The sequence below is a fragment of the Panthera pardus genome, unplaced genomic scaffold (assembly GCF_024362965.1).
Source record: "Panthera pardus isolate Hobbes unplaced genomic scaffold, ASM2436296v1 HiC_scaffold_6, whole genome shotgun sequence".
NCBI classification, from domain to species: domain Eukaryota; kingdom Metazoa; phylum Chordata; class Mammalia; order Carnivora; family Felidae; genus Panthera; species Panthera pardus.
Genome location: NW_026526991.1, coordinates 96,695,899 through 96,707,468, shown reverse-complemented (window position 1 = coordinate 96,707,468; position 11,570 = coordinate 96,695,899). Strand labels below are relative to the sequence as shown.

General features: G+C 39.0%; 1 protein-coding gene across 1 annotated transcript in view; it reads right to left on the bottom strand.

Moving 5' to 3' along the window:
- Window positions 1-261: 261 nt before the first annotated feature.
- Window positions 262-11,570, bottom strand: part of LOC128775000 (NKG2-F type II integral membrane protein-like) — a 55,638-nt gene continuing 44,329 nt past the window's right edge. Inside the window, exons 6-7 of the mRNA XM_053895349.1 lie at window positions 1,428-1,531; window positions 262-1,192 (exon numbers count right to left, since the gene is read on the bottom strand). Coding sequence (XP_053751324.1) covers window positions 1,072-1,192; window positions 1,428-1,531 — 225 coding nt within the window. The 3' untranslated portion in view covers window positions 262-1,071. The remainder of the gene's footprint in view (window positions 1,193-1,427; window positions 1,532-11,570) is intronic.

Here is an 11,570-nt window from a genome sequence, read left to right as displayed (position 1 = left end):
CTTCACCAGGTTCAGCCCATGGAGTGTGGAGCTGCTCTGTCCCAGGCCAATCCAGTGATCATATCAGACGTGAAGCTGTGTGTAGCCACATTGTCTTCAATGGCATCTGAATCCCATCTTCAGAGAGTAGACCTGGCTTCAGCGATCCGTCCTTTAATTCTATGATATTATTTGTAATTTTCTTTATTTTAGTAGGCTTTCCTCTTTGTAAACTTTCCCTTCCAAGCAGATAGTAATTGTTTGCCTCAACTTCCCCTTGTTTCTGTCTCCTGCCTTAATTCTGACTCATACCTTTGTCACCCTGGGTTGCTCAATCCTCATTTGAGGCCTTTTAAGGGCTAGGAGAAATCAATTAAGTTGGAAATGTAAGTGGAATTACTCACTTCATTCAGAATTTTACAATAATATTATGATTTGTAACTTATATATAATTTGTTTTACTAAATAGCAAAAGCTTAAGAAATGAGTAACATATACCTGAGTATATTTTTTTACATTAATATAATTAAATTGGAGAAACAGTTCTGTGACACCAATGGTGAAGTCTCAGGTACACTTTGGCCTTTGGGTGATATATATGCATTGATGTGGATTCATTCTTTAAAATTTTTTTATGTTTATTTATTTTGGAGAGATAAAGACAGAGACAGAGCCTGATTGGGGGAGGGGGCAGAGAGAGGGAGACACAGAATCTGCAGCAGGCTCCAGGTTCCGAGCTGTCAGCACAGAACCTAACGCGGGACTCAAACCCACAAACCGTGAGATCATGACCTGAGACGAAGTTGGACGCTTAACCGACTGTGCCACCCAGGCGCCCCAATGAAGACTCATCCTTGGTAAGAAATGAAACCTTCTAGTGAGTGATGGTGATAATGGGAGAGTCCATGGATGTGTGCAGACAGGGACAATATAGGAAATCTCTGTACCTTCCTCTTAATCTTGTTGTGAACCTAACATTACACTAAAAACCATCTCTTAAAAATATGCAGAGAAAATGATTGGATGATTTTGAAGTAATGAGAGATGTATTCTTTATAAATGATGAAATAGCATTATGCCAAAATGAAGCAACTAAAATGCCTGGTGCTTACAAACATACAGTCTTATTCCAAGGCAGGGTGCAAAACCAAATTTTTTAAAATAAAAAGAGAAATATGGACATTTCTTGTCACTCTCTGAAGATACTGACAACCTGAAATAGAAAGAAGTATACCTCATTAATCTTGACAATATATACCGGGGTATTTTGTTGAATAAACCATTAACTTTGACTAATAGTTACATATCTCAATCCGAATATTTCCCATACTATTCTTCTATGGAAAAACATCAACAACTCTGTTTATCTGATTCTACACATATTGCTCTGTTTCTTTCAAAGATTAATCCTTGTAAGGCATAAAATACAAAGTTGTCAAGAAACTTACACTTTGGAAGAAAATGTTAAGGCTTTTGGCTGCACAGATGAACTATGATGGCTTCTCTGGGAGCCTCTAATCCATATAGTATAAGAGTGTAATTTCGACAAAAACTATGAGAAAATAAATTTCATTAGAAGTCAAATACAAGCTCTTATACTCAATTAATTCTGTAAAAACAAATAAAAGTTCATCTTTTCTTCCTTTATAGAAGCTTTCAAATTCTAATATAATGTTATGCACTGGACACTAAAGTATAAAATTATCTTAGTAGGACTAAGTGAAGAGGACAAACTGACCGTGAAAACAATTTCAGAGTTTAGAAAACGGATCACAGGTTAATAACCTATGAAATATGTACGTTGGAAAAAATCCTGGAGATTCAAGTCAGAAGCACATTTGTCACCTTCTCGCTTAGGATGCTCCCGTGCCATCCCACCTGCCCACCCCTGGCTCAGTGATAAGAAGACTGCAGCTGTTACAACTGGGAGAAGCTGCAAAGAGCAATGGTGCTGGGAGACCTGATCAGCACTGGGGACGGGGACAGGTACCCATTGATGTTTCAGCTCCAAGTGCTGATTTTGCTCGGTAATGATGAAGAAAACCCATTCTTGTCCTGGTCAGAGCTTGTGGTGTTTGTGTCAAGCACTGTGAGCCCCATAAATATAATGGAAAGACACTGGATGTGAGAATATAACGAAGAGTTGATATTGGCTCTCTAACACTCTTAGCTGATGGAGAAAATATGCGCAGATGGAGAGGAGACTAAGAGGAACCCAGGAGAACGTAAGAGCACAGGAGGTCAGAGAATTGATAGTAAAGTTATGAACAGTCCCCTCCCACACTCAGACACACGGGTGCAGACCTCACATTGTGGAAGGTGGAAGCCTACTGACCTGCAGTGTTTGAACACATCCTTTCTAAAAAACAACCTAGTAATTAACATCAAAGCTACAAAGTCACATGGTCATAAAGTAAGCAATAAGAATTGGGAAAAATTGAACAAAACTATCAGCAGGAGACTTTAGTGGAGAAGATTCTGCCATAAAGTTTTTGCACACAAAAAAATAGTAAATCTAGGGGTGCTTGGGTGGCTCGTCGGTGAAGCGTCCAGCTTCGGCTCGGGTCATGATCTCCCAGGTGGTGAGTTTAAGCCCCGCGTGGGGCTCTGTGCTGACAGCTCAGAGCCTGGAGCCTGTTTCAGATTCTGTGTCTCCCTCTCTCTCTGTCCTTCCCCTGCTCACACACACACACACACACACACACACACTCTGTCTCAAAAATAAATAAAACATAAGAAAAAAATTAAAAATAATAAATCTAGGAAAAATTAAATAATGCATGTTTCCTAAATGATATTTTAAAAAGTGTCTATCTAAAAGTTAAAAAATATGATGAGAAATTGCAAAATGTCTTCCAACAAAGGGAAAGCATAGGTCAATAGAAACTTCTGGGATAAGTTGTTGTACATATTACAAAAAAAAGTATTCAAAAGTCATATTTATTGTACATACTACAAAAAAAGCATTCAAAAGTCATATTTATAAATATATGTAAACTACACAGAAAACTTAGTTGAAATAATTACATGAACATGTGATGGCAGAAATATAGCAAGTAGGAAAGATCAATAGAGAAATAAAACTATATGAAGAAACCACAGAGAATCTGAGTGAACAAATACATACCTGAAATAGAAAATTCACTAAATTTCCTCTACAGAAGATCTGGGATGCGATAGAAAAGAACTGATGAAATTGGAGGAGTAACAAAATTTATTTATATCTTTGGATGAGACAGAAAAAAGAGAAGAATTTACACAATTCAGAGACTTTCAAAACAGTATCATGAAAGCCAGCATAGGTCTAAGTAGTATATGAGAACAGCAGAGGCAGAAAAAAACAGGACAACAATCATAAAGTGCAACGAATGAACACCTTACTAATATCATTTAAAATATTTATAGACACCAGAAACTTACCAAACTGCTAACAGAATGAACATGTACGAATCCATGTCTCATGACATCATAATGAAATGACCAAAGAACACTGGCAAATACAGACAAAGAAATACACTTGAGGGAAGAGAGTGGATTGTGAAGTCACTTAAGTCAGTGTGAAAATCAGGGATGGGTGACACGTCTTCCACCTCCATCAGCCTTACGCCACATTATCTACCACAGAATCCATACCTCTGCCCTGCACACTAGTTCCGACTGGAACGGGATACAAGCAGCAAGATGAAGGAACAGAAAGAGACAGACCCTAAACCCCCATGGAAACAATCCCTTAAAAATATCCAGACACAAACCATGTATGATCAGTCTAATCAGTTTTGATAAAGGTACCAGGACCATTCAGTAGCGAAAGACAGCATCATTCAAAAAGGGTGTTTGGAAACTGACTACCCGCATGCAGAAGAATGAAGCTGGATGTTTATATTTACACCACACACTAAAATTAACGCAAAATGGACTAAAGACATAAGTATAAGTTGTAAACCTATAAAGTTCCTCAGAGAAAAAATGGGGGAATATAAGCAACATTGTATTTGGCAACGATTTCTTGGCTATGGCACCAAAACCACAGAGCACAAAGGAAAAGTCCATTGTAGACAAATGGGCGATATCAACCTAAAACATTACTGTGCATTAAAGGGAATGATCAACAATGAAAAGACAGAGTGGAAAAAACACTTGCAAATCATATATCAAACAAGGGAATCATATCTAAAATATATAAGGAATCTACAAGTCACTAACGACAACAACAAACACCGAAACACAAAGAAAATTGGGAAAAGAAATTAAATAGGCATATTTCCAAGGAAACATACAAATGGTGAAAAATCATATGCAAAGATGCTCAATATCGCTAATGATCAAAGAAATGCAAATCAAATCACCATGAGTTGTCTCCTCATACTCATTAGGATGGATGCTATAAAAAAAAAATGTGTCGGGACGACAGGTGGCTCAGCTGGTTACCATCTGACTCTTGGTTTTGGCTCACGTCATTGTCTCACAGTTTTTGGATTTGAGCCCCACATTGGGCTCTATGTTGATGGCGCAAAGCTGGCTTCAGTTGCTCTCTCCCTCCCTCCCTCCATCCACACCTCCCGTGCTTGCTCTCCTCTCTCTCTCTCTCTCTCCCTCTCTCAAAATAAATAAATACATATCTTTAAAAAATGTTTCAGTGTGGAGGTTGAAAAGGAGGAGACTCACACACTGTTGTTGGGAATGTAAATCGGTCAACCGTTATGAAGAAGTGTATGGAGCTTCTTCAAGAAATTAAAAATGCAATTACCACATGGATCAGCAATCCCACATGGAGGAAACTAAAAGAATTGAAAGCAAGATCTCGATGATAGGTGCACACCCATGCTCAGTGCAGCATTATTCATAACAGCCATGTGATAGAACCAGCCCAAATGTCCACTGATGGATGAATGGAGAAAGAAAGCGTAGTATACACACAACACTGTAATATTATTCAGCCAGAAAAAGGAAGGAAATCCTACCACCTACTACAATATGGATGAAACTCCAGGACATTATGCTAAGTGAAATAAGCCAGTCATACATACAAAGTAAAAATAAAACTGTATGATTCCACTTATATGAAGTATCCAAAGTAGTAAAAGTGATAGAGCAAGTAGAATAGTGATTGCTCAGGGTTGAGGGGAAAGAGGAAAACAGGAATTATTGTTCAGTGAGTTGAGTTCCAGTTTTACAAGCAGAAAGTTCTAGATACCTTTTGGGCAACAATGTGATAGCACTCCTAACCTGTGTGCTTAAATTGGTAAGGTGCATCATCTAGTTAAAGGCAAGTGTAAGATGCGAGATAGTGTAAGATTCCCACTATATGACAATTTTGAAAAAGCAAAATTATACACACAGTAAATAGATCAGTGGTTGACAAGGTTTAGGGGGAAGGAAGGATGGATAGGGGGAGAACAGAAGATTTTGAAGGAAGTGAAACGCTTCTGTATAACTCCATAATGGTTGATACGTGTCATTCTATACTTCTCCAAACTCCTAAAATGCACAGCATCAAGAGTAAACCTAGAACCACCCCACTGAGGGCTTTTGGAAATGAGAGAGTCCATGAACTGCTTGTGCACTGACACATAGACAGTAGGGGAATACAGCATATATCTGTGCTATGTCTGAGTTTTGCTATGAACCTAAAACCGCTCTAAGAAAGTAGTCAATTTCTTGAACATGGGTAATGCGGTAGATTTTACGTTATGTGGGGTTTTATTTTGCAACAGCTGAAAAATAAAATGAAAGGCAAACAAACAGAAAGAAGTGATCTTGACAAAGAGCAAGGGAAAAACAACTCATTATATTTAGGAAAATAGGAATGTGATTAAAAGAGGAGTTTTCACCAGAAAAATACTGAAAAAAAAAACAATGAAGCAAACCCATGCCTGCACACACACATGAAAAACAAAAAACACCACCTGTCAAACAAGAATTATAAATTCAGCAAAACAGACTTTCACAGAAGAAGATGCATAAGACCCCACATCAAACACAAAACCAAACAGGGTTTCTACTTAGGACACCTGCTTTTCAACAATGTCTTTCAAGCTGCAAGTAAATGATGCTATATGGTAATGCATATCCACAAGAAAGAATAGAGATCAGCAGGAATGATAAATATGTCGGTAAAATTTACAATCTCTGTGTGTATATTCCTTTCTGAGTAGCTTTAAAAGATAAGATATTTGAGGCCATAATTATAGCAGTCACTGTATGGTGGGATCTATAGCATAAACCTTATAGTTTTTAGCATTTGTTCCTTTTTGTGGTACAGTCTCCACAAATGCTTCATTTCAGGGACCCAATATGAAATCATGAAAGCAGAGAAGGTAAAGATGTGCACCATTTGTGTTCAGAAACCAGGACTAGCTTTCCTCTGGACAGCACTAGTAGAAGTACATGTTTCTCGTTCTCTCTGAAAGTAGATTGTTCCTTATGAAAACTTTCCTAAGCCCAGGTGGTATAAATTGAAAAAGCAAGTATCGTTAATTCACATGGGAAGATTGTTGAGCTTTCCCTGATGCAAAAAATAACCAGCGCCCAAAAACCCAAATCACAAAAGATACCCTCCTTAGGCTTTTCTGACACCTCAAAACACACCTTGTGAGTGGATGCACAAAATAAATTGAGATGAAGCACAGACACTCAAAAATACAGTTCAAACTTCTGCTTGATACTGATATCCAGAGTATATAGTTTCTGAGAAATGAACTTGACAGGACGAATCTTGCTGCTTGGGGTGTGAGCTGACACTAAGAGTAAAACCAGTACTGAGCACAATTTCCACTTTTCACCTTTTCTCCTAAAAACAAAAGTCCCCTTCAGATTTCTCCTCTTCAGCAAAAACTGGTACTAATGTAGTTCTTTCACAAAAGCAAAGTGAAGTCATGAAACTTTCTGGAAAGTTGAAGCATACCCGTAACACGTGGTGGGAACGGAGCTATGTTAGTGCTAATTTAATATATTTTATTGGAAATTAGTCAGGATTTATGTGACGTAGATGACAATCAGTTAATGATACACGTATAAAGAGGGCCATCAGCAAGAAGGAGACCGAGGAGGCCATAATGCTCATCTGCCCACAAAATCAATTGGAACAATAAACCAACAACTTCAAGCTAAACACGGCTCAGGGAAAGCTCTAGACAACAAAGAAGTCGCAAAAATCAGGTGCTGATCAAAAATCCAGGATGGTCCCGTGGGAAGTAAAGGAAGCATTTGGCCTGCCTCACCCAACCCTCCAGCTGAGAGCCACTTGGCTCCTGGAGGAATCCCCTCAGGGGAAGTCACCTCATGGAGAAGAGGGGAGCAGGAGAACCCAGCAAGCTTCAAATATGTGCATGCGTTCAGCTTTTGCAGCAGAGGTGCCTCACCAATGCTGATCCCACTTCATGCACCAGCCCAGAGTGCCCCCTCTACACCTATTCTCAGAGGCTGGAGCTGTTGCAACAGTGAGGGTTGCCTTGAGGGGCTCTTCTCTTAGGGATTGGTTGCCATAGCTCCTCATCTGTAGGAGACTAGAGCTGCCTCTGATTTTTGCCCACTCCTGTCCTAGTTGGGGCTTTGTCTCACACTACTGGGGCTGTTTCCTGACCCCAACGTCTTAATATGTGCCTTAGGTGCAACTAGTGGTGCATATGTTGCTGCCCTGAGCCCCACTCACCATGTTCCATTTTATGACCCTGTGTCTTCATTGTAAAAGATGCTCCTGCTATTCGGAACCCCAAAACCTCCCAGGCCTTGACTCTGAACTGCCATAGCTAACACCTGAAGACTTTTCTCCGCCTATGATGGCTCAAGGCTCTGACCCATCATTGGTAGGCCAAGTCACCACTGCCTTGAGCCCCATCTCTTCGGTCCCACTGTAGGGCTCTGATGCTTCATTGCTGCTACTATACTGCTGCATCCCAAGACACTTTCAGTTTCCACATGACCACTTAAGCTGTCATTCGAGGCCATGTGGCTAGAGGTCTGTGTCCAGATCCTTGGGTCCTGATACATGGCTTTAACAAACCACGATGGATCATTCTGCTGCTCTCTAGTGACTGCCACTTGGGACAGACTTGAACCTTTGACTCACCCTCCCCACTATATGTTGCTACCACACGCTGACCACTGGCTCCAAGCCACCACTGTACCTTGTCATCCAGGGTCTGTGTGACTGCTATATTCCTGTGCCAGTCAGAGTTACAACAGTGAGCCCCTGAGACCCCGGTATAGTTGCCATGGAATATCTACACATGTCACCTCCCTAGTGCCACAGCCACAACAAGTGAACTTATGTACCAAGACCCAGTTGCTATGGTAGTTCCATGTGTGCCTGCTCTTGGGCAACAGCTTCAAAAGTGCTTTGAGGGCTCTGAGGTCAGCATGCCATGCCAGACACCAAAAAGGAACATCTCACAAGATCTTCTTCCCATAGAATGACAGAAGAAAGCGGGATGACATTTTGAAAGTGGTCAAAGGGAAAGAAACAGTCAACCAAGAATACGTTACTCAGCAAATCTGTCATTTAGAAATGAAGAAAAGATAAAGACTTTCCCAGCATCCTAGAGGGCGGTGTGTCAATGTATCGACACTTGTCCCATATTGCAGTCAGGGGAAAGCAGCAAGATGAAGCCTGTGGTGGTTAAAGTCAGGTGTCAGAAGAAATTAGACCTGCCCTATGCAAATGTTAAAGAGAATTCATTAAGCTGAAACTAAGAGGCGAAAATTGGTCACATAAAAAATATAAAAATATAAAATCACTGGGATAGACAAAAGGGAAAAGATCCTTGACTTAGGTAATGGTTAGGTAATGAACTCAGGGATAAGCCCTCAAAATCACAGGCAACAAAAACTAAAATAAAAAAAAAAAAAACAGGACTGCTTTAAATGAAAGACCTTCTGCCCAGCAAAGGAAAGAATCAAATAATTGAGAGATCATGGACAGAAGAGAAGAAAATATCTGGAATCCAATATCAGATAAGGGGCTAATATCACATGTATATAAAGAACACAAACAATGAAATAAAAGCAAAGAAAGAAATCTAATATAAAAATGGGCCAAGGGCCTCAGTATACATTTTTCTGAAGACATGCAAATGGCCAATAGGTACATGAAAGGTGCTCCAAATCACTGATCAGGGTAGTACAAATCGAAAGCACAATGACATATCACCTCACACCTGTAAGAGGCTCTTTCCAAAAGATAAGAGAGAATTAATGTGGTGAGGATGTGAAGAAAATGAAATCCTTTGGGGGAAATGTAAACTGGTGCTGCCACAAAGGAAAATAGTATGGCAGTTTTTCAGTAATGTCACTTTTACATACGTATTTAAAGGAACTGATCAGTGGGGCACCTGGGCGGCTCCTTAGGTTGAGTGTTCAACTTTGGCTTTGCTCATAATCTTGTTTGTGGGTTCAAGTCCCCTACTGGGCTCTGTGCTGAAGCTCCAAGCCTGGAATGTGCTTTGGATTCTGTGTCTCCCTGTCTCTCTGACCCTCTCCCTCCTCTCAAAAATAAATAAACATTAAACATTTTTCAAAATAAATAAAGGCACTGATCAGTTCCTCAAAGGTCTATCTGCACACCCATGCTCGTTGCAACATTATTCCCAACAGCCGAGAAATGAAAGGAACCTAAGTATCTGCCAACTGACATATAATTAAAGAAAGTGTGATATATATACACGTACATACCCATATACACACACATACACACACAAACACTGAAATATTATTTAAGCAGGTAACAGAAGAAAATCTTGCCATTTGTGGGAAAATGGAAGGGCCTTGAAGGCATTATGTTGAGTGACAAAACTCAGACAGAGAGAGACAAATATTGTACTGCCTTACATATGAAATCTGAAAAACTGAACTGGTAAAAACAAAGAGTAGAATGTGTTTATCAGGAGTTGTGGGTTGGGGGGTTTAGAAGATATTTAAGAATACAAATTAACAGGGCTCCTGGGTGGCTTAGTCAATTAGGCACCCAACTTTGGCTCAGGTCATGATCTCACGGTTTCTGAGTTTGAGTCTCATGTCGGGTTCTGTGCTGACCGCTCAGACCCTGGAGCTTTCTTCACATTCTGTGTGTGTGTGTCTCTCTCTCTGACCCTCACGCACTCATGTCTGTCTGTCTGTCTCTCTTTCTCAAAAAATAAACATTAAAAAAATTTCTTAAAGAATACAAAATTATAACTAGCAGATAACAATTGCTGGAGGTCTAATATACAATGTAGTGATTACAGACAACATTACTGTTTTATAAACTTTGAAGTTGCTGAGACTAATTCTTAGCTGTCCTCAACACACACAAAGAATGATAAACATGTGACATGACAAAGGTGTTACCTAACATGGCCACAGTAGTCATATGGCAATACATAAACTTATCAAAGGAACACATTGTAGACCTTAAATGGATACAAGGTTAGACGTCAATTTCATCTCCATAAAAACAAGCAAAAGATTTGTAATACCTACCACTCCTACTAAGGAAAAAGCTTAAGAATATAGCTAAGACATCAATAGAGGAATTAAAATGGAACACTAATATATGTTTAATACAAACAATATCAGGTAAAATGGAAAAAGAACACAAGACATAAATATAGAGTAAATAGCGAATGGTATACTTAAATCCAACTATCCCAGTAATTGCATTCATGTGAATTCAATAAATATTCCAATTAGAAAATAGAAAGTGTCCTGAATAAAAGAGTAGCATCCATCTATATGCTCCCTGTTGGACACATGGTAGATTCAAAGGCAAAATTGGGAGAAAATAGAAGGATACCAAAAAAATAGACCCTACAAGGAATAATCAGAAATGGCCAATAACAAAGCCAATATTCTAATGACAAAGTAAGTGTTAAAACAAGAAATATTAGTAGAAATTAAAAGAAACATTTCAAAATGTTAAGGCTGTCAATATGAGGAAGATAAAACAATTATAAACATACATTATTCACCTAACAACAGAATCCTTAAACACATGGAATAGAAATGACAGAATTAGAAAGATAAATAGACAACTCAATGAGTTTAGTTGAAGACTGAAACCTTTTCCTTCAGTAAGTAAGACCAGCTATTCACAAAATCAGGAAGACTAAGGAAGACTGTCAAAATACTAGGAACTAGCTTGACGTAACTGACGTACATAGGAAGAGTTCCAGGTCATCGATAGGGGTCACAAATTTTGAGGATGGAAATATTCAAAGTATTTTCTCTGAAGACAAAGAAATCAATGAGAAGAAACAATGGAAAGAAATCCAGGAAATTTCCAACACGTGGAAAGTGATAGACTTCTGAAAAATTTACCTTTCAAAGATGAAATCTTTGAAAATATCTTGTGCCGGATGACAGAAATTACCTTGTACTGGTTGATAATAAACTGAGAATACATCATAACTTTTAGGATGAAACTAAAGTCGGGTAGAGACAATTTTGACCTTCGTCAATTACACTACAAAGGAAGAACATTATAAATGCATGGTCTAAGTTGCTTCCCTCTCAAGAAGCAAGAAGAGAAGGGCCACTTAAGGTTATAGAAGGAAGAAATGATACACATACGTTTAGCTAAAACCTGACTGTAAAAGATGTATAGTAGAATAAATCAA